Source organism: Gorilla gorilla, chromosome 12 (genome assembly GCF_029281585.2).
Source record: "Gorilla gorilla gorilla isolate KB3781 chromosome 12, NHGRI_mGorGor1-v2.1_pri, whole genome shotgun sequence".
In the NCBI taxonomy this organism is placed as follows: Eukaryota; Metazoa; Chordata; class Mammalia; order Primates; family Hominidae; genus Gorilla; species Gorilla gorilla.
Window position 1 is genome coordinate 42,894,760 of NC_073236.2, and position 24,565 is coordinate 42,919,324.

General features: G+C 38.6%; 1 protein-coding gene across 1 annotated transcript in view; it reads left to right on the forward strand.

Annotated features, from left to right (window-relative positions):
• Positions 1-7,903: 7,903 nt before the first annotated feature.
• MRPS9 (mitochondrial ribosomal protein S9) overlaps positions 7,904-24,565 on the forward strand; it is a 59,747-nt gene continuing 43,085 nt past the window's right edge. The window contains exons 1-2 of the mRNA XM_004031540.3: positions 7,904-8,128; positions 19,132-19,311. Of these exons, the coding sequence (XP_004031588.3) occupies positions 7,994-8,128; positions 19,132-19,311 (315 nt within the window). The 5' untranslated portion in view covers positions 7,904-7,993. The remainder of the gene's footprint in view (positions 8,129-19,131; positions 19,312-24,565) is intronic.

The window sequence follows — 24,565 nt, forward strand, 5'->3', positions numbered from 1 at the left end:
GTGCATGGCATCTTCCTCCTCTCTGTCTTCCTCCTGCTCTGGGTGTCTGTTCCGCCTTCACCTTCTGCCATGATTCTCAGTTTTCTGAGGCCTCCCCAGAAGCCAAGCAGATGCCAGCATCATGCTTCCTGTACAACCTGAGGAACCATGAGCCAATTAAGCTTCTTTTCTTATAAATTACTCAGTCTCAGGTATTTCTTTATAGCAATGCAAGAACAGCCTAATACAGTGGCTTAAAACAATGTTAATTATCTCACAGTTTCTGTGGTCCAAGTGCCTGAAATCAGTGGTTCCGGCTCAGGATCTCTCACAAGGTGGCAAGCAAGATGTTGACAGAGGCTGCAGTCACAGAAATCTGTGGCTGGGGGACCCACTTCCGAGATGGCTTATTGACATGGCTGTCAGCAAAAGGCTCGAATCCTCACTAGGCAGGCCTCTCATAGGGCTGTCTCGGGCATGACATCTGAGTTCTCCCAGAGTAGTTCCTTCAGCAGAGAAAGAGAGCAAGCAGGAAGCCACAGAACTTTTTGTGACTAGTATCCAAAGTTATACACCAAGACTTCCACTTTCTTCTGTTTTTCAGAGACAGGTTGTTAAATTCAGCTCATGCTCAGGAAAAAAGGTTCTACCTTTTGAAGAGAGAAGTATCAAAGAAATTGGTGGATGTAAGAGTTAAAGACAGAGGAAAAGTGGCTCAACAGTCAAAGACAGGTTTATTCTGGAGAATAAACCTGAGAGGGGCTTCTGGCCAGTTTTGGTCAGGCATACTCTCTCTTACAGACTAAATGTATTTAAGGGTTCAGGCAGAGAGCTTATCACAGGTTGGAATGTTTCTGTGTGGAGGAGAAGTTTATTGTGGGGTTGGAATGTCTCTGGTCGGAGGGGAGGTTATCTCGGAGCTGACATCTCTCCGGCTGGAGGGGAGGTTATTTCAGGGCTGGCATGTCTCTGGTCGGGGAGGGGTTTATTTTAGGGTTGGAATGTTTCTGGTTGGAGATGTCATTTGTGGTTTATGGTCATGCTCACATTAGCTATTAGACTGATGCCCTTTGGGTTGGATTTAGGTGGTTTTTGATCAAGTGGAACTTTAAAATGGCCGTGCTTGTCCAAGATGGCAATGATCCTGCTCTGTCAGTGGACTTTTAAAGCCCATACACTAGATGTATTCCTGAGTCTGCTGTAACAAAGTACCATACACTAAATGGTTTAAACAACAGAGATTTATTGTCTCACATTTCTAGAGGCTAGAGAGCCAGATCAAGATGTCAACAGGATAGATTTCCCTTGAGGCCTGTGAGAGAGAATCTGTTCCAGGTCTCTTTCCCAGCTTATGGTAGCCTTGAGTGATTCTTTGCTTGAGGATGGCCATCTTTTTCCTGTATCTTCACATTGCTTTCCCTCTCTAGTGTTTGACTTTGTGCCCAAATTTCCTTTTTTGTAAGGATGTGTCCTATTGAATTAGGGCTCATCCTAATAGCTGTATATAACATAATTATTTCTGTAAAGAACTTATGTCCAAGTAAAGTCACATTAGGAGGTATAGCAGGTGGGACTCTACCATCTTTTTGTTGGACACAGTTTAACCAGGTAATGCTGATGCTCCTGCTCTGGGAACCACCCTTTGAGAATCACTGGTCTAATCTAACTCCCTGATTACACTGGTGAGAAATGTAGGGTTCCTCTAAGCTAAATGACATGCAGATGTCAGAGTGATTCTGTGGCAGGGTCAGATGAGAACCCTTATTTCTTGGTCCACATTTAAGGCACTTTTCATAAACCACTCAGTGTTTGGTAATCTTTGACCCAATGTTCTCTGAAGATCTCACTTGTCTGTGGAAACCAGTAAGTCTTTGTGTTTTTTTTCTAAGCTTAGATTTTTGTATTGATCCCCAAAGTTCTGCAGCTCCAGGGACACTTTTCAGGAATCCTGTAATGCAGGGCAGAGCAAGGGCACATCAATTTTTTTGAGGACTACATCATTTAGCTATGCTCACTAGGTAGGAAGAGGGGAGGAGGATGGGGAAGAGGTGATAAAGGAGACAGGAATAAGGAAATGAGGTATGAGGAACACAGGAGAAAGAAATTACAATTGTGCCAATTTACATTGGTGTCACAGCCTGCCATACCTTTCAGTGTGAGTCAGAGACAGATGCAAGGTGAAAAACAACTCTTCCTGTCGGAAGTATATAAAACAAGTATGTAGCATTTCAAGAATAATGGTAAGTTGCACACCTATGCATCCACCAGTCATCTAAAGATAAAAAACATTGGCACCTCCTGTACCCTTCTGGAGGCATTCTTCTCCCTTCTCCCAGAGGTATTTACTACCCTGGATTTTGTGTTTATCATTGTCTTGCTTTTCTTTACAGTTTTACTATGTAGGGATAAACCCTTAAACAATATCTTGCTTAGTTTTGCCTATTTTTTGTAAATAGAATCCTACTGTGGCTATGCATATGTGACTTCCTATCTTTTGCTCTACCTCAACCATATTCATATGTATAGTTAAGGTTCATTCATTGCCATTGCTGTATGGTGCTCCTTTATCCATCCATCCTCCTATCAACAGACAAGTTATTTTTGTTGTTACCAAAAAAAAATGTTGCTATGAACATCCTAATACATGTCTCCTGATGCACTGTGCAAGACCTTCTGCAAGACCTTCTGCTCACTAGGTAGGAAGAGGGGAGGAGGATGGGGAAGAGGTGATAAAGGAGACAGGAATAAGGAAATGAGGTATGAGGAACATTGAGGTATGAGGAACAGTGTGAGGTATGACTCACACTGAAAGGTATGGCAGGCTGTGGCACCAATGTAAATTGGCACAATTGTAATTTCTTTCTCCTGTGTTCCTCATACCTCATTTCCTTATTCCTGTCTCCTTTATCACCTCTTCCCCATTCTCCTCCCCTCTTCCTACCTAGTGAGCAGAAGGTCTTGCAGAAGGTCTTGCACAGTGCATCAGGAGACATGTATTAGGATGTTCATAGCAACATTTTTTTTTGGTAACAACAAAAATAACTTGTCTGTTGATAGGAGGATGGATGGATAAAGGAGCACCATACAGCAATGGCAATGAATGAACCTTAACTATACATATGAATATGGTTGAGGTAGAGCAAAAGATAGGAAGTCACATATGCATACATCTAGGAATGTAATTGATGAATTGTTGGGTGTGCTCATCTTAAGTTGAATAGGTTACTAGTTATGTGGTTGATTTCATGAGAGTTGTACCAATTTACACTAGTATCAGCAGCATCTAATAGCTCCTGCTACCTCACATCTCAACAACACTTGGTGTTAGTACAACATTTTGATTTTCCTGATGTTCATTTAACAAGCTGACTTTAGAACAAAACCCTCACATTAGACATGACCCCACTATATTGGATTTTTAGGACCTAGGATTCCCGATGCCTACAATAGGTGCTCCATAAGTGAGAACAAAACGAAAAGAATCTAAGCTTTAGCCATTTGGTAAAGTACATTTTTTTTCTTTTTTTTTTTTTTTGAGACAGAGTCTCGCTCTGTCGCCCAGGCTGGAGTGCAGTGGTGCAATCTTGGCTCTCTGCAACCTCCCCCTCCCGGGCTCCAGTGATTCTCCTGCCTCAGTCTCCTGAGAAGCTGGGATTACAAGTATGTGCCACCGCTCCCAGCTAATTTTTGTATTTGTAGTACAGACGGGGTTTCACCATGTTGCCCAGGCTGGTCTTGAACTCCTGACCTCAGGTGATCCACCCGCCTCAGCCTCCCAAAGTGCTGGGATTACAGGCATGAGCCACCGCGCCCGGCCCCCTTTTTTCATATTTTAAAGATTAATCAGCACACTTCAATCTTTCCTATGTCTCCAAATTATGAACCTAATGTGAACACATACCAGTGCATTTGTTCCCAAATTCAAAGGTTACACAGGAAATTTAATGCAGGAGTACAAGTATTGCTCCCAGAGGTGGAAAATACACTACATTTGCTTTACTGTACGATCCTGCATTCTGAGAAATGTGTCATTAGGTGATGTTGTCACTGTGCAAACATCATTGAGTGTAGCCACACAAATCTCAGTGGTGTAGCCTTCTATACATCTTGGCTGTATGGTACAGCCTATTGTTCCCAGGCTACAAATCTGCACAGCATGTTACCGGAATACTGTAGGCAGCTGTAACTCAATGGTAAGTAAATGTGTATCTAAACATAGAAAAGGTACAGTAAAAATACTGTATAAAAGGTAAAAATGGTACATTTTCATAGGACACTTACCATGGACAGAGCTTGCAGGGCTGTAAGTTGCTCTGGGTGAGTCAGTGAGTTAGTGGTAAGTGAATGTGAAGGCCTAGAACATTACTGTTTACTACTGTAGACTTTACAAACACAATACACTTAGGCTACAATAAATTTATTTAAAAATTACCTTTCTTCAATAAGAAATTCACCTTAGCTTATTTTAACTTTATAAACTTTTTAATATTTTTAAAGTTTTTGACTCTTTTGTAATAATACTTAGCTTAAAACATAAGCACACTGTACAGGTGACAAAAGCATTTTCTTTCTTTATATTCTTTTTCTTATTCCTTATTCTATAAGCTTTTTTCATTCTTTAATTTTTTTTCTAGCTTGTTAAACTTGTCTGTTAAAAACAAAGACACAAACACACACATTATCCTATACAGGGTCAGGATCACCAACGTCACTGTCTTCTACCTCCACAGTGTGTCCCACTGGAAGGTCTTCAGGAGCAATAAGACGTATGGAGCTCCTATGACAATAATGCCTTCTCGAATATCTCCTGAAGGATCTACCTGAGTTTGTTTTACAGTTAACTTTTTCTTTTTATAAGTAGAAGCAGTAGACTCCAAATTAACAATAAAAACTATGAGGTATAGCCTGGTAAATAAATAAACCAGTAACATAGTTCATTATCATGTATTATGTATTATACATAATTGTATATCCTTTAATAGGACTGGCAGTGCATAGATTTGTTTACACTATCATCACCACAAATGGGTAAGCAATGCATTGTACTATTGTAGCAGGACGAGCCGCAGACAACAACCCCTCAGACACCGAGTTGTAGAAGGAAAGGGCTTTATTCAGCTGGGAGCATTGGCAGACTCACATCTCCAAAAACCGAGCTCCCCAAGTGAGCAATTACTGTCCCTTTTAAGGGCTTACAACTCTAAGGGGATCCATATCAGAGGGTCATGATCGATTGAGCAAGCAGGGGGTACGTGAGTGGGGGCTGCATGCACTGGTAATCAGAATGGAACATAACAGGACAGGGATTTTCACAATGCTTTTCCATACAATGTTTGAAATCTATATATAACACAAGCAGTTAGGTCAGGGGTTGATTTTTAACTACCAGGCCCAGGGCCCAGTGCTGGGCTATCTCCCTGTGGATTCCATTTCTGCCTTTTAGTTTGTACTTCTTCTTTCTTTGGAGGGAGAAATGGGGCATAAGACAATATGAGGGGTGGTATCCTCACTTACTATGATGTCTTGATGGCTATAAGGTCATTAGGAGATAGGACCTTTTTAGCTCTATTATAATTTTATGGGACCACTCTCTTATGTGAAGGTCACTGTTGACCGAAACTGCATAATGCAGTGCATGACTGCATGCTAGTAAAGGACTGTGACATGAATTTCAAAAAAGAGAAAAATCTCCACCACTCCTAACCTTAATTTTAGTACTTAGTTCTTATATGGTCCAATATCAATAATTTTTTAATAGTATAAATCCTGCTTCCACATACTTACTGTTTTCTACTTGGTTAAATTTCCACAATTAAGATTTAAAAAAATTTTTAAATAATCTCACAATGTGTCGGAACTGCTGTTTAAAGACATCTATTTTAATGAGCTATAAAGTCTTGGTTGTCTGCTGGGAGTGGTGGCTCACGTCTGTAATCCCAGCACTTTGGGAGACCAAGGCGGGCAGATCACCTGAGGTCAGGAGTTCGAGACCAGCCTGGCCAACACGGCGAAACCCTGTCTCTACTAAAAACACAAAAATTAGCTGGGCGTGGTGGTGGGCACCTATAATCCCAGCTACTCAGGAGGCTGAGGCAGGAGAATTGCTTGAACCCGAGAGGCAGAAGGTGCAGTGAGCCGAGATCACACCACTGCACTGCAGCCTGGACGACAAGAGCAAAATTCCATCTCAAAAATAAATAAATAAATAAATAAATAAATAAAGTCTTGATTCCTAAATGCTAGTTTATCCATCTGTTGACAAAAAGAGTCGAACTCTGTAAAATATTTTGAAGAGATTTATTCTGAGACAAATATGAGTGATCATGGCCCGTGACACAGTCCTCAGCAGGTCCTGAGAATTTGTGCCCAAGGTGGTCAGGGTGCAACTTGATTTTATACATTTTAGGGAGGCGTGTGACATCAATCAAACACATTTAAGAAATACATTGGTTTGGTCCAGAAAGACCTGGGACTGATAGAAAGGGAATGTTCAGTTTAAGATAGAGATTATGGAGACCAAAGTTCTCTGTAAGTCTTACAGTGGCTGTCCTTAGAGACAATGGATGACAAATGTTTCCTATTCAGATCTTAGTTAATCTATTTAGGATGGGGAGGGTCTGGAAGAAAAAGATCTAGCTATGTTAATAGAGATTCTTTACAGATGCATATCCCACCCCTCCAAGGACAGCTTTGCAGGGCCATTTCAAGATATGGCAAAGAAACATGTTTTGGGGTAAAATATTTTGATTTTCTTCCTTGTCTTGTAATGTTATGCCAGAGTCAGTTTGGAAAGTAAGTCACCATATATAGGGTTAAGTAAAACCCATCTAATAAGAATTTATGATTTGTAGGGCATGATTCCCCAAATCCTGTAGATAGGAATCTTGGGCAAGATAAAAAAATCACAGTTTAGTCCTCCGACCTCTGCCAATTTCTCAAGATATTTTTTGCTAGTCTAAAAGCTAATAACAAAAAGAACAACAGGATGAGCATTTTATACAAGTAAATGTATTCCATTTAAAAGATTTTTCTTTATTGTGAAATTCTGCCATTCTACCTTTTTAATGTTAAAAAGTTCTGTTTCGTGAAATGATGGTGATAGTAGACGGCATTTATTTGCTTGACAACTTTGTATGATCTCAGATTTTCTGTGTGTTTTACTTTTACTGACCCTTCAAATCTAAGTGTGTGTAAACCCTTTTAAAGTGCGTTACTACATCATTTAATATGTGTTTCGTAGAAAGCAACCTGGGAGTTAACTGCCAGGAGCACGCAAGTTTCAGAAAGCAAGACATACTCATCTCTATTCAACAATTAATCAGTTCTGATTGGGTTTCAAGTAAGGCTTAGTACCAACGCTTAGGGAGGGGCGTGCAAAAACGAGAAAGGTAGTGTTTGACCTTACCGGTTTAAGGTTTATCCTGTGCATTATACAGTTAAGAAACAACGCAGGAGAGTGCCAGGGAACCGAAAGGGGTTTGACAATTGCTGCAGGAGAGTCTTGACTTGGAACCAGACGAACGTGGAAAGTTAGAGGAGGGGAAAACCCCTACTAGGATAAGACAGACAGGAATCAAGGCTTGGAGTGCATCTGGGGCCCCGGCCGGCCTGCCAAGGTGGAGGAAGAGCCGGCTCGAGGTGCAGCAACGCGGCTGGGAAGGAAGGGCTGGCTAAAGCGCCACGTGGATGTGAGTGCCAAAGAGACTAGGAGAGCGTGGAAGTGAGTCCCGAAGAGGCTGAGTTCAGGACGTGAAGACAAAGAGGCCGAGATAAACCACCCACCAGCGATCCTTCGTGAGGTCGACACCGAGCAGGGCTGGAGTCGGATACGCCCCGCGGACACCATGCACCCAATCAGCGACGAGCTGTCGCGGATCGCGGGACACGCCCCCTAATCCAAAGGCCCAAGAAGCTCTTGCACAGGACAGCCTCTGGAACCCCGCGCCATTAGCGCCTGCGCCGTCTCTAGGCCCCGCCCCCTCACCCCTCCGGTCCTGGAGCTCCCACGGCTAACATGGCGGCGTCCTGTGTGTCCTACGGCGGAGCAGTTTCCTACCGGCTTCTTCTCTGGGGTAGGGGTAGCCTGGCCCGGAAGCAAGGCCTCTGGAAAACCGCGGCCCCTGAGTTGCAAACAAATGTCAGATCCCAGGTAAGGCCTGGGAAGACTGGAAGCGGCTTATCTCTGCCGCGCGAGGATGTGGAGCCAGCGCGGACACCTTCCCCCAGCGTCTCGCGTGCTTTCAGGCAGGGACCCTAGGGTCTTAGGTATTTAGTGGAGGTCTGAGGTTGGGGGTGAGGAGGTGGGTATTGGCGTGCAGTAGCCGCTCTGGAGGTTGTTACTTGTTTTTTTGCGGGGTGCAGCGAGGGGAACTTACCTGCAGGTAGAAGTGGAGCGACCTCTTCCTTCATTTGGCTGCTGAGCTAAGGGTCGGTGCCTAGGTCTGTGTTGGGTCCAGTCCTACCCTGCCCTGCTGTCTAGGGAGGAGGAGGGCCGCGTCAGAGAAGAATGATGGGAATTGGATTCCTGCAGGTACCTGGAAGACAATGGAGAAAGTCACGTTGTGTAGAGGACAGTGACTTTTTAAAAGTGCCTTCAATCTGCGCAATTTCTGGCTTCTTAATTTTCCCGAAATCTCCCTCTATGGAAAGATGCAGGCCAGAACTTGTACATTTCGTTTAATCCAGAGAGAAGTGGGGAGTCAACAGCTGGATGGCTGATGATGCCAGTTTACTGACATGCGATCTCAGAGCAGGAAAAAGATTTGAGAGGGAAGAAACGAGTTTAGTTTGGGATTATGTTTTAGGCATCTGGGATTTCCAGTAGGTCTACAGATAGGCAAGTCTATGGCTCAGGAGGAGAACTAATTTCGAAATGCCCTGTTACCTTGTAAATGGTAACCGAGGCCTTGTAAACAAATTAAATTACCTAGGGAGAGTGTACTGAGGAGTAGGCAGAGGCACAGGGCCCTGAAGGACAAATAAGAAATAAGAGGCCCCAAGAGATTGAGAATGAGGGACCAAAGAAGCAGGAGAGAAACCAGCCAGTGTGGTGTCATGGAAAACAGGTGAATGTTTCAAGGAGGGAGAGTGATAACCAGTACCAATTATTGCAGGAAAGTCAAATACCATACTTTAAAAACTATATTTTAAAAAAAAACACATCTTTTTATATGTTCTTTCTTTTATATTTTAACCTAGATCAACCAGTCCATTCTATCTATTCATGTGGACATTTGTTTTGTTTTGTTTTTCTTACTGGAAAATGTGCTAGAAATTTTCATTTTTTCATGCATCTCTTTGAGTATATCTTTGCTACATACGCATGATTATGAGAGGGACTATATAATACAGAGTATTTTTATTGTTGACATTTAATGTGTGTATTGGGGGATGGCTAACTTTCTGTCCCTCCTGGTATCTATTCTTCTATGTTTTTTCCATGTTCTTATAATCATGCATAAACATACATGCACAGGTGTACTTTACAAAAAATGGTACCATATTTGATTGCATTTTACTTTTTGCTTTTCTCTTGTACATATGCAGTATACTGTAAAGTAGAAATCCTTCAGGGTCCCCTATTATGTTTTTAAAAGCATTTTTAACTGCTGCATACTATTCCATGATAAGAATATATCAAAGTTAATGTAACAATTGATGGACATTTGCTTTGTTTCTACTTTCTTTGCACTAATAAAGTTTCAGTAAACATCTGGTCTAGTTCTTAAGTACTGGTTTAGTAAAATGGATGAAGAATGATTTCTCCTGTTACTTTAATTTTCATCTCCTTGACCACTCTTGAAACAACCTCTTTCCCCCATATGGCAAATGTTTACTGAGCACTTTACCTGAGCCAGGCACTGTGAAGTAAACAATTTAAAGTCAAACAATTACAAGATAGTATCCACCCTTAGCATTCTTAAGGGATGGTCCTGAAATGGCAGAATCCCCAGATTCCTGAATACTACTACAGCATATATTTTACCACGTGAAGTACAGCTCAGATATAACTGAAACACTTAGCTGACCCCCCTTTAGATTCTTATGATTGCATACATATACCTAAAGACATTGATAAAGCTTTTTTTTTATCGTGGTGCAGAGCTTATCTGTCTTAAACATTAACATTTTTTCACTTCTGCCTCCAACATTAATAGATAGATTTCTCTTGGTAGCCCATGTTTTATAAAATAATAAAAATTTTAATCACTTAATGAGTGACAAAACACTATACCTGGTCTTTTGTTTGTTCAACTTTTAATTTCCTTAATTACAAAATCTCTTCAGAGGTTACAGAAAACTTGAAGGGTGTGGGAGAATAGAATAATAATAAAGTGCGTTTCATGCAGAATATTTTTGCATTTTGTTTATATATGTAAATGTATACTAGGTGGTGATATAAACAGTAGATATTACAATGGGTCACAGTTTAACAAGTTTGAGAAACACTGTTACAATAAGGAAAAAGAAGCAAGTTTTGTTAAGCTATTCCTAGGTTCTCAGTTGAGACCTTCACTAACAGACTACCTCTTGCATACCAATCTTGTGGTACGCATGTTTTGTATTAATGCCTCAATACAATTGCAAATGTCTGAGTGTCCCAAATTTGGGGCAGAAGAGGCAGTCTTCACTTATGAATGGCCAAACTTTTCAGATTGTATATCCATGAATATCAGGGATCTATGGTGTACTGTGATATTTACAGAGGTAAATACAGAAGAGCACAGAAGTAATATGCCTGAGTCAGACTAGAGTTGTTGACCAGGTAGAGGATTGTCATGGGCAGCTTCCCAGAGGAGGCAAAGAAAAATAGCGTGTTTAGCAGCAAATAGGAGTTATATGAAAACAGAAAGCTATTCTATTCAAGGAAGATATAATAGGTGCATAAGGACATAGAGATGTACTGAGTAATAGTGGGCTTTGTCAGGGAAGATATAATAGGTGCATAAGGGTATAGAGATGTACTGAGTAATAGTGGGCTTTGTCAGCAACAATTGGTTATAGCATAGGGTTTTGGTGAGAGAATGGTGCAGAGACAGGTCTGGAAAGTTTGGCAGGAATCAGTATGATCTGTTTTGCTATGCTAAGGTAGCTGAATTTTTTACCTGTCACAAATGAAAATAGTGTTAGCACTATTATGAGCAGTTGACAGTTTCCTTCCATGCTGTACTACAAAGGTTACCCATGAATTCATAAATCCTCTATCAATATAGCTAATATAGGAATGCTAATTTGGCTTTCTATAATATTTGTGATTTTTATAATAAGGAAAAACAAAAGACCAATTGCTATTTTGAAAAATATTTCTACAAAACACTAATAGGGTGTCTTCTTAATTATTCTGTACTACTGAACACTTTCCTAGTGCTTAAATATTCAGTTTTTGCCAAGCCAAGATGCCTTTGTTGATTTAGACCATCTGCCAGAGAAGTGATCAATGACATTAAATAGCTTGGCCCTTTATATTTTGGTTTCCACTGTAAACACATTCCTGTCTCTGTCTAAAGTATCTGTTTTTTTTTTTTTTAATCTCCCATGCTTCTGGAGGTTATAATATCCTGTATTTATCACAGCATTCTATTGATCTGCTTTAGTAGGATCTTAATACATTTTTTTTTGACAAATGGCTAAAAAACGCTTTGAAAAACAAATTGTATAATTGACTTGAATTTGTATCAGATGCTCTGTACAGCTCTGTAAATTAGTTATGCCCCTACCCCTGATAATTTCTGAATATATTTATTTTTAATCCCAGTTTATTAGCAACAGAAAAGCCCTTTGGTAGGATAAACTATTCCCTTTGAGATCTAATCCTGTCCTTGTAAGGATAGAATTGAGTGTGTTCCTCATTGCTGTAATTATGAAAAATACCTCTACATTAAAATTTACACTGTCTTTATTTGGCAATTTATACATTTCTTATATAATAAGAGCTTGATAATAAATGTTACTATCATTCCCACCTCTCTTTTCCTTGTAAAACAAGATAAGTAAACTTTCTTGTACTATGCTTCATTGTTGTAATTAGGATGATGAATGTATCAGTTATTTATTGCTACATAACAAATTATCCTAAAACCTAGCAGCTTAAACAACAGACATTTGTTATCTACAGTTTCTGTGGGTCAGGGTTCTCCAGGCACACTTTGTTGGGTCCTCTTGCTCAGGGTCTCTGGTAAGGCAAGAGTCCAGGTATTGGCCGGGGCTGCAGTCATCTCAAGGCTCCACTGTGGGTGGGGAGAGTCTGCTTCTAGGCTCACTCGGTGTTGTAGTTAGCAGGATTTAGATTCTTGCAGGCTATCGGGCTGAAGGCCCCAGGTCCTTGCTGGCTGTTGGCCAGAGCCCTCCCTCAGCTCCTGCCACATGGGCCTCTAGGGCAACTCAGCACATCTGGCTTCCCTCAGGCTGATGAAGAAAAGGTAAGCAAGAGAGAAGAACAGCAGGCGGCAGATTCACTGGGAGCCATCTTGGAAGCTGCCTACAACAGTGGAAAACCCATATATACTTATTTTCTTGTTATCTAAGTGTCTCTTTCATGTATTTAGGTCTTTCTTCTATGGTTCTTATGTGTGGGCATATATGGGTACCTATGTGTGTGCACATGTGGGTACATCTGAACACCTGCTGTATCATTCTTTTTGTCAGATAGGATTATTAGCTTAAAGAAAACTGCATCTTTACTATGTTTTGTTTTCTTATCTCATTATGGCAACATTCTCACTTTAACATCACTCATTTCTTCTTTACAATTATTTCTGTTAACATTTAATACAGAGCCTGGTCTATAATAATTGCTCAGATTTGTTAAATGAACTTGTAAAGTAGTTTATTTTTAGAATTTTATTCTGCAAAACCAAGCATATAAAAATAGAATAATATAATGAACTCCACAGATCCATCAACCAGCTTCAACAATTATTAATAATTTCCCAGTCTTGTTTTTATTTCTCCCCTCCCACCCCCCAGAGTCATTTAATGTAAACCCCAGACATTCTGTTATTTTACTTATAGGTACTTGAATATGCATCTCTAACATAAAGGTTTTTTTTAAAAAAATAGATTCCTTGCCACCGTCATATCTAACAGAATGAACAGTAATTTCTTATCATCTATTACCTATTTCATGTTCAAATTTCCCTGAATGTCCCAACAGTAGCTTTTTATAGTTGGTTTATTTTAATTGGGAGTTAAACAGGGTTTATGCGTTTTATTTGATTGGTAAGTACGTTAAGTGTCTTAATTTATAACAGGTTGTAGAATTAATGTAAATGGTAAATTTTGTTTAAGTAAGTGGATTTCTTATTTGTTTAACATAGTATCCGTTTCCCCTTCATAGTAGTATCCTAGTTTCCCCAGGAGGAATTAGTTCTTTTTCGCTGGTTATAGTTGAGAAGACCTAGCTGTAGTCCCGAATAATCTGGGGCACCTGACTCAAAGTAATCATATCAGATGTTCCTCCTCCTGAGATCCTGAGCATAGAGGCAGGACAGTTGGAATACCATTTTGTCTTAATGGACACATTCTGATTGAACCTGCATGGATAACTTTTAGCTGATAGAGATCCCTTGGACCCTGCCTGCTTTCCTTTCTTTTTTCTTTCCTTTTTTTAAAAATTTTTATTTATTTTTATGTTTTATTTTTTGAGACAAGAGTCTTGCTCTGTCACCCGGGCTGGAGTGTGCAGTGGTGCAATCTCGGCTCACTGCAACCTCCGCCTCCTGGGTTCAAGCAGTTCTTCTGCCTCAGTCTCCCAAGTAGCTGGGATTACAGGCGCCTGCCACCACACCCAGCTGATTTTTATATTTTTAGTAGTGACAAGGTTTCACTTTGTTGGCCAGGCTGGTCTCAAACTCCTGAGCTCGTGATCTGCCTGCCTTGGCTTCCGGAAGTGCTGGGATTACAGGCGTGAGTCACCACACCCGGCTGCAATTTTTTTTTTTTTTTTAAGATGGAGTCTTGCTCTGTTACCCAGGCTGGAGTGCAGCGGTGTGATTTCGGCTCACTGCAACCTCCGCCTTCTGGGTTCAAGTGAGTCTCCTGCCTCAGCCTCCCAAGTAGCTGGGATTACAGGTGCCTGCCACCATGCCCAGCTAATTTTTGTATTTTTAGTAGAGACGGGGTTTCACCATGTTGGCCAGGCTAGTGTCGAACTCCTGACAGTTGATCCGCCCACTTCGGCCTCCCAAAGTGCTGGGATTACAGGCATGAGCCACTGCGCCTGGCTGCAAATTGTTCTTAACAGTGGCAAAGCAAATTCCCTTCAAGAATTCTTGGTGTTTTTAGCTAAAGATCTGTTTTTTTTCATACTCTTAGCCTCACCTTATTTAATGGATTGTACCAATGAATAATGGACTCCTTTGAATGTAAATATTTTTGTGTGAATTCATTGCTGGAATAATTCTGGACTTTTAATAAACATATTCAATATCCTGCTACTGATGCTGTGATAACTTTGTAAATTTAATATTATAAATTTCCAGAATGTCATACTCTTAAGCAATGTGTAGAAATGTCTTTGAAAAAGATCCTAAGGACTTTTTATGAAAAATAGCAAATTAGGGCCATTTTTTTAAAGCCCTTTCTAAATGGACAACAATGAAAATGTTTATAAATATGTTTAAACCTCAATTATGTTAAAAGTAGGAAAGCCGCTACCTTATGTCACAAACCCTGGAGACTATAGGCAGACACAATTTTAAATTAAGTGAAAAACCAAGTCTTCAATAATCGACTCTTTTGCTTGAGAAGATGCTAAAATGTTGTAGGAGCAAAAGGAACAGTGTGGAAGAGACAGCTGAAGAAAATACAAAGGGATATTTACCTAACAAAATGGAAGAATTATTTTACCACAGCTACTTAACACTGTCAAGGACATTTAAAAATCAGTTGAGTGAGGAGGAGCTCTATGAGATGGGATAAGACAAGAAGATATGATTAAAGGAAACTGTTGAGGTAAGAATTTTGAGGATAGACCAATGATATAAAAAGCTAAAAATTCATAGTGGCTGCAGTAAGCAGAATTGACACTGTAGAAAGAGGGAAAAAACCATGGAGTAAAGATTTCAAAATCATACAGAATGCAGAAAAGGGATAAGAAATAAGACTAAGAGAAGCTGATCTAAACTATGGAGAACAGAAGAACAGATAATTGCTATGGCTGAAAAAGAGAGCTGAATAAGTCAATAAGAATTCATTGGATATTTATTTTTGAAGTTGATAGTACATTTAAACATTTTATTCAGAGACACATGTATTGTCACTGGTAAAATGAGAGCAAGCTGTATATGGTCCAAATTGCCAGCTCAAAAGCCAAAAAAAAGAAAACCCAATTCTTTTTTTTTTTCATATAGCAAAAGAAAGAAAATAGGAAGGAAGCATTAAAAAATGTAAAGATTAAATAAGATGAATGACAAGACCGAATAGCTGTTAAACCCCATGTAACTTGGGTGTTCTCATCTACTAAAATCTCAGATTGGGTTAAAAAAACAAAACCTAAAATAGTCTAAAACTTAAATGAAAAAGATGGGCAGTGATATTCCAGGGAAATGTAAATAGGAGGTTGAAAGGGTTGCAATATTATGACCCAACAGAATTGAAGAAAAAAAATATTACATAGGAGTAGAAAACTTTGTAATGCTGAACGGTACAATCTACCTTAAGATGTAACTCTCTGGAACTAAATAGCACATTGAATATACCGATGAAACATACAAAAGAAACCAACCATAGGGAAATAAAATTGACAAAAGATTACAGACATTGTATGGATATAGATTCCTGTCTGGAATTATTCTCCTGGCTCACTAGTAATGAGAATTACCTCTAAGTATGAATGAATACTTAAAATTTTTTTCTCTAATTTCTTTGGGAGACAGAGTCTCCCTCTGTTGCCCAGGCTGGAGTGCAGTGGTGCAATCTTGGCTAACTGCAACCTCCGGCTCCCTGGTTCAAGCAATTCTCCTGCCTCAGCCTCCTGAATAACTGGTATTACAGGCGCACACCACCACGCCCTGCTAATTTTTGTAATTTTTAGTAGAGATGGGGTCTCACAATGTTGGCCAGACTGGTCTCAAACTCCTGACCTCAAGTGATCCACCCACCTTGGCCTCCCAAAGTGCTAGAATTACAGGCGTGAGCCACCGCACCCAGACATCTCTAATTTCTTTCTGACAGTTTTTCTGTCTATACTTTACAACCACTGCATCACAGTTCTTTGAATATGAGGTGTTCAGTCTGTTAAACCTACCGCCTTTTGCTCTCAGCAGACCATCTTCTATTTCACAGAGAAAATAGAGGGTGTAAGACATAAGTAACCTTTCCTTTCTGCCTACCTTCCCTCACCTACAAACAATTTGTTTCATTACTAGTAGAAGACATGTTCTTTGTCCTAACGCTAATACTTGCCATTTTTTCTCCTTCTCTTTTAAGTGTCAACCTCATGTCTCAGGTGATTAACAGACCTGTATCTGAAGCTCAGGTCTGTCCATGCTCACACCCACAAAGCCACCTGCCTCCTGGACATCGGTCTTCCTGGGATGTCCATCAACATCTCACACACATTCTCAAATTTGAACGCATCACTTTCCTCCCTGATCTTGCTCCTCCTCTGGAATCCCTTCAGTGAAAGGAGCCATACGCTCCAGAAGGCACATTTCCTGAGGGCTGTGGTTGGTGATTGGCAGGGAGTGTGGTTGTAGTGACCCAAAAGAAAGTCTTTGTGGGTTCACCTGTATTAGGGTTGTTTTAGTTGTGAACAAAAACATTTTGTCATGTTATCTATAAAAACCAGCAGTGTAATCATCCTTTTGGCAGTGGAACATTTGGGAGAATTATCTACTATATGATTGCTACTTTTTGGCCCCCAGATCACACCTTTGCTATGATTCTTGGGGTAGAAAGATAATTTCTCTTCACTTTGAATATGTGAGGCAACATTCTCCATTGCCCAAAGAAGACGTAGACTCATAAAGAACAAATTTTAAAATCCCCTGGAAAACAGTAAAAACGTTAAGATGGGAACCACTATGGTAGGAAGTTGGTGCTGGTGGCGCTGGGCTGTGGCAAGGGGAGCAGGGGTGTACGGACAGGCTGTGTCTATAAAAGAGTGGACCATGTATTAGCCAGTTGTGGTCATGCTTTTACTCATTGGCAGCAATACTGTATCTTCACAAAGCATTGTGAGAAACGATAATGATTGGTTAGTAATATATTTTAGAAGGATGTGATCTCCTAAGTAAAAATAAACTCAAGTTTCAGAGAATTTTAAATTGCCCTTTTCTTACTCATTAAAAAGTAAGAAGAAACTCTATTTTTACTATCTTAATTTGGAAGAGTTTAAAAACATATATTTTTTTCATTAATTGGGTATTGTTACATTTCTCCTGTATTTTTTCTTATATTTTCTGGTGTAACTTTAGTGACAAATTACTGTAGAGGCATCTGAATTTAGGACTCTCGGAAGGGAAGGGGATGGAGGTAGGAGGGATGGTGCCGGTGAATGATGTCTGTCTGAGAGAGATTTATGTTTACGAAAAAGGAAGTGAGTGGATTCCTAAGATTGTGGTTTTAAGGCCTGAATATTGCTTTAAGAGTGTTTAGAATTGTTGGGGCCAGGATGAAGGTTGAGAACTACAGGTTTGAGATCTTAAGAAAAGCCAGGACCAGAAAGATCTGTTCTAGTTATTGCCAGCTACGGGATGCAGCTGAATGTCATTTGAAAACATTTTTCTCGTTTTTTAGCATCTTTGATTGAAGGCGAAATCTTCATGCCTTGGAGGGAAATTCCTAGTGCCACAGCATAAAAGGACCAGCAGCAGCAAGTGTGATATAATTACTGATGCCTTTAAAAGATATGCGAGCCCTTTGGGTATATACCCAGTAATGGGATGGCTGGGTCAAATAGTATTTCTAGTTCTAGATCCCTGAGGAATCGCCACACTGACTTCCACAATGGTTGAACTAGTTTACAGTCCCACCAACAGTGTAAAAGTGTTCCTATTTCTCCACATCCTCTCTATAAAGACACATGCACACGTATGTTTATTGCGGCACTATTCACAATAGCAAAGACTTAGAACCAACCCACATGTCCAACAATGACAGACTGGATTAAGAAAATGTGGCACATATACACCATGGAATACTATGCAGCCATAAAAAATGATGAGTTCGTGTCCTTTGCAGGGACATGGATGAAATTGGAAATCATCATTCTTAGTAAATTATCGCAAGGACAAAAAACCAAACACCACATGTTCTCACTCATAGGTGGGAATTGAACAATGAGAACACATGGACACAGGAAGGGGACCATCACACTCTGGGGACTGTTGTGGGGTGGGGGGAGGGGGGAGGGATAGCATTAGGAGATATACCTAATGCTAAATGACGAGTTAATGGGTGCAGCACACCAGCATGGCACATGTATACATATGTAACTAACCTGCACATTGTGCACATGTACCCTAAAACTTAAAGTATAATAATAATTTTTAAAAAAAAGAAAAATAAAAGATATGCGAGCCCTTATTTCTGCAGTTAGCATGTTGAACCAAATTAATAAATCTTCTCAATGTTTAGTCAAGCGATTTTTTCTTTTTATCACTTTAATATAAGGACCATGGAATAAAGTCTTAAGCTAAGCCAAAAGATGGTTAAAGATAGGATGTATTCTTACCCACAAATAAGGTGAATACCCACAGTGTAAGGTGCTCTTCCTCAGGCCATGCCGTTTGCTGTCGTGTTTTCTGCTTGCTGGTTTCTGGTGCATGTGTATTTGCCTCCTTAAGGGAGTAGCCTTTTACTCTTTATCCCATGTGCCAAATATCAAAACTCACTGACATTGACCAATCATTATCAAAAGTGGATGTTTAAAATAGATCAGGAGGTAGCATACCACTTACAGGTATTTCTGGTTTTAATGTATTGAAATGCTAGTAGCTTAAACTACATTGTAAGCAAGGCTTTGAGTAGGGGACACATTCTAACAACTTTCTTAGCAGGCCCTTTAAACTTGTTTTCTGGACTCCTGTCACTTGAATACCATAACAAAAAAAGACAACTACTTGCATATACTATTTTATTTAAGGACAATGGCCTAGAAGATCACAGTTTAATTTATTTTCTTTTCTTTCCATCTATATTTTCTGTTAGATATTAAGGCTAAGACATACTGCATTTGTAATACCAAAGAAAAACGTTCCTACCTCAAAACGTGAAACTTACACAGAGGATTTTATTAAAAAGCAGATTGAAGAGTTCAACATAGGAAAGAGACATTTAGCCAACATGATGGGAGAAGATCCAGAAACTTTCACTCAAGAAGATATTGATGTAAGTACAGTTACTCTGTTGAAAAAGTAATTGCTGTAGAGTTTTAGATATTAAAAGCACTTTTCTTCATGAGCCCCTTAGCTCTGTGTTTTAATCAAGCTGTCAGAATAAGGAAAAATGCTGCTATACATTGTAGGTTGGAGCCATGGTTTCAAAGACAAATGTGCAGGATTTACTTAGTATGGTGAGTTTTAGGTGTTACCTAGAAATGAGTCTATAAATGCTCATACACTATTGGGAAATGTTTAACCTGTTGTGTAGTCTTAGACTCAGCTTTCTTACAAAATGATAAAACAGATGGTAATGAAAATAGAGTCAAATTTATATCAAGTCCCATAAGTAAACCTTGGCCCAGTGTTTTTGTCAACTTAAATATATATCTGAGTTTTCAAAATGGGGGCGTAGTCTAAGTGATTTGAAAATTAGGATCAGAATTCTATTCACTCTTCAATTCTGTTCCTGATAAAAGCAGTAATTGTCGATAATATTTTTGCTAGACATCCTAGGGTAGCTAGCAAAGGAAGTTGAATTTAACAACTTTGAATCTTGTCCTTATTTTTAAAAAGTAATATCTAATATCCCAAGATGTTTTATATTTAATCGAAGAACAACATCTTTGTATAGATAATAACATTCTTATACGATTTTAGTATTTTTAGTCATTTTATGCACTTTAGTTTAATTTCAATCTTTCTGTATACTTTTCCTATTTATAAATGGTACTGTAGTATCACTTTCAGACCAACATTTTTTATTCAACCAGAAGGATTTTTTTCTTTTCTTTTGTGTTTTTTGAGACAGAGTCTTGCTCTGTTGCCCAGGCTAGAGTGCAGTGGCACGATCTTGGCTCACTGCAACCTCTGCCTCCCGGCTTCAAGCAGTTCTCCTGCCTCAGCCTCCTGAGTAGCTGGGCTTACAGGCACGCACCACCATACCCAGATAATTTTTGTATTTTTAGTACAAATGGGGTTTTACCATGTTGGTCAGGCTGGTCTTGAACTCCTGACCTCTGGCGATCCACCCATCTCAGCCTCCCAAATTGCCGGGATTACAGGCATTAGCCATCCGGCCCGGTCCAGAAGGATTTCTTATTGCTCTTCTAGGTTAGGTGATTTGTAGTTAGGGACTTTGTAGCTGCTGTCCTCTTTTTAAATTTTATGGTAATCTGGACAGTATTGGGGGATATTTTCTATAAAGAGATGCTATTCTTCAGTTAAGTATAAAATATCATGAGATGTTAGATATTACATTTTAAAAATTAGAACAAGATTCAAAGTTGTTAAATTTAAGTTCCTTTGCTAGCTATCCTGGGGCATTTAGCAAAAAAAATTATTGACCATTATTGCTTTTGTCAGGAATGTAATAATTGAAGAGTGCAACAGGAATAGAATTCAGGTCCTAATTTTCAAATCACCTAGAACGTAGACTCTCTAGACTCTAAGTTTGCCTACCCCGGACTTTCATATAAGTAGAATCATATAGTATTTGGTCTTTAGTGACTGGCTTGTTTCACTTAGCACAATGTTTTCATGTTTATCTACACTGTGGCATGTGTCAGTACTTCCTTTTTATTACTGAATAGTTTTCGATTGTATGGATATACCACATTTTAAGAATTCAGTCATCAGTTGATGGGCATTTGGGTTTCCATTTTTGGTTATGATGAATAATACTGCTAAGAATGTGCATGCTATAAAGTTCTTGTGCAGACATATGTTTTTATTTCTCTTATGTATATACCTTAGAAACCATTGCTAATCCAAGGTCATGAAAATTCACCCATATATTTTCTTCTTCTAGTTTTGTAGTTTTAGCTCTTACATTTAGGTCTTTGATCCATTTTAACGTAATTTTTGTGTGTGATGTGAGGCAGGGATGTAGCTTTGTTCTTTTACATATGGACATTCAGTTGTTCCGGCATCATTTGTTGGAAAGACTATTTTTTCCCATTGAATTATTTTATCACTTACATTGAATATCAGTGTAACTATGAGGGCTTATTTCTGGACCTTATTTTATTCCATTGATCTATACATTTATCCTTATGCCAGTACCACTTCGTCTTGATTACTGTAGCTTTATAGTAAGTTTTGAAATTGGGAAGTGTAAGTACTCTTCTTTCCTTCTTGCTTTTAAAGACTATTTTGGTTGTTCTTTGCTCCTCGAATTTTCATATGAAATTTTAGGATCAGCTTGTCAGTTCCTGCAAGGAGCCACCTAAGATTTTGATAGGGATTGTGCTGAATCTCTAGATAGATTTTGAGAGTATTCCCGTCTTAATGTTAGTTAAGTCTTCTGATCTCTGAACATGGGGTCTCCCTCTATAGATACAGATCCTCTTTAATTTCTCTCAGTGATGTTTTGTAGTTTTCAGAGTCTAAATTTGGCACTTTTTTGTTAAATTTATTTCTAAGTATTAATGTCTTAAAAACTTCTATTGTAAATAGAATTGTTTTATTTTATAATATTTTTGGGTTTCTTATTGCAAGTGAATACAGTTGATTTTTGTATATTTTTGATTTTGAATCTATATCCTTGCTGAACTTACTAATTCTCATAGTTCTTAGTGGATTCCTTGGGATTTTCTAAATACAGGATATAGCAAGATAGCCCATATATAGAAGGGTATAGCAGGATATCCCATATATTTACGAATCCCAAAGAATCCACTAAAAACTACAAGAATTAGTAGGATATTTCACCTGCAAATGGAAATAGTTTTACTTCATTTTTCCTAATTTGGATACCTCTATTTCTTTTTCTTACCTAATTGCCTTGGCTAGAACCTCTAACAATGTTGAGTAGAAATGGCAAGAGTGGACATCCCAATTTTGTTCCTGATCTTGGGGGAAAGCATTCAGTCATTCACCATTAAATATGATGTTAGCTGTGAGTTTTTCATGGATGCTCTATCAGATTCAGTAAGTTTTTTTCCATACCTAGTTTGTTGAACTTTTTTGTTGTTGTGGTTAGTGTTTTTGTCATGAAATGGTATTGGATATTGTCAGATGCTCTTCCATTTTGATGATGATTTGGTTTTTGTCTTTTGTTCTGTTGGTATGCTGTATCACACAAATTGATTTTTGTATGTTAAACCAACCTTGTGTTCATGAAATAAATCCCACTTCTTTGGTGTGTATACTCTTTTTTTATATGTTTCTGGATTTGGTTTGCTAACATTTTCTTGAGGATTTTTGTGTCTAATTGAGATTGGTCTGTAGTTTTCTTACAATGTTTGTCTGGTTTTGATATTGGTAATACTGGCCTCATCGAATGAGTTAGGAAGTGTTCTCTCCTCTTCTGTTTTTGGAAGAGTTTGTCAAGAATTTGTAGCAATTCCTCTTTAAGAATTTGGTTGAATTCACCAGTGAAGCCATCTGGGCCTGGGCTTTTCTTTGTGAGTTGTTGTTGTTGGGTTTTTTTAACTGCTTACTTTTTAAAATGGTCCTACATCCTTGTGGTCTGTGTGTCCTGGAGTAACTGTTCTTAGCAGGAGGATTTCCCTACCCAATTGAGTTTACTACTAAGATGTTTTTGAGCAACTCTTAACTACCTTTTTGGTTTGTCTGTTTGTTTGATTGATAAAGACAAGGTCTTGCTATTTTGTTGACAGGCTGGTCTGGAACTCTTGGCATCAAGCCATCCTCTGACCTTGGCCTCCCAAAGTGCTGGGAGATTAAAGGCATGAGCCACCACACCCAGCCCCACTTAACTACCTTTTTGGATGTACATTGGGCATATGTAGCTTATTGAAAAAAGCAGAATCATTCAACAATTTTGTAATTTTATCTGAAGGTATAAGTATTTTCACAGTGTAAGTATTAAACATGAATTTTGTTGTTTGGAGTAGTTTGTTCATTGCTTGGATGTTTACCCAGAATATTAGTTTGGGATGTTAATATTATTTTCATGAGGACTTAATTTATATAGAGTAGCTATGGTCTATAATTTAATTCAATTACATAGTTAAAAGTCTAGGCTCACTATAATTTTCACATAGACAAATTAGGCACCATTGTATTCAGATTAAGCTATTAGTTATTTTATATATTTTAGAAACTAGTTTTTTCATACTAGTTATCCAATTACTAAAATAATGATCGTGAAGACCATTTATGAATTGCATTTGAGCAAAACATTTAAGACTTAAAACAACCCTTTCATATATTAAAATATCTTTTAAAAATGTTGTTAAAGTATTTACAACAGATACAAACTGGTGATTCCATCTAGAGTACATTTTTAATAGTTAGAGAAATCTAAAAGGATCCTGTAGCTTAGTGAATACATTCTCATTCAATCAGGTAGAAACCAATTTTAAACAATGTATTTAGTTCTGGTTCTCAAAATGTAGAATTATTTTCCAGAGAAGAGATATTTAACATCACTATGTAAAGATAAGTGGTGGCAGCTATTCTGTACTTTTAAAACTCTGTGTGTGGATATATGGTAAAAGCAACTTGATGTCATCTTGTGTGATTGTGTTAACAGAATATTATAAAAATCTACCTTTAGATTTAGCCAATTAAGTAATCAAATCATGAATTAATAGGAAAAACATCCAATTGCTTCTTTAAAATATATAGACTCTTCTAAAATGAGGTTGAATTTATTGTGTGGAATATAAATGCAGAACATACAGAAAGCTTTATTAGATTGATTTTTTTCTGTCTTTTTATTAAAAATTCATTGTAGTTGAAATGATCTTGTAGAAAAATACAGGACCTGGGATTTAGAAATTCCTTGCGATGTCACTAACTAGTGTCGTTGAGCAAGTCAGGGCTCTCTGTCACTTGATTTTCTTATCTCTAAAATAATAATACCGACTTGTCTACCTCAGAATATATCTAAAAGGCATGAGATTAATGCAGTGTGTTATTATTCCTGTTACTATTAACAGTAATAAATACCATCTGCCATAACTGGAATCATTCCCCAGTTCTCTGCTTTGTCACACAAGTCTTCCATGCCACCTGAGAATGAGTGCTGGGGAGAATCATCTGAAACACTGTTGGGTACATTGATTTATCACTGATTGACTATAGGGGAGGTTGCTTTTGTCTCCTGTAGGTTGATATTGTCTCACCTAGCTTGGTATCTAAAAAGCCCATATGGAAGTGAGTGTTAACCGTTTTCCTTGACACCAGTGACATAATTCTGCTGTGCTAGACTTTGCTGCAAGTGATTGGTCGGCTTCACTGACTCTTGTGGCATTTTATTAAATATAGCGGACCCCTTTTGGTATTGCATTTTA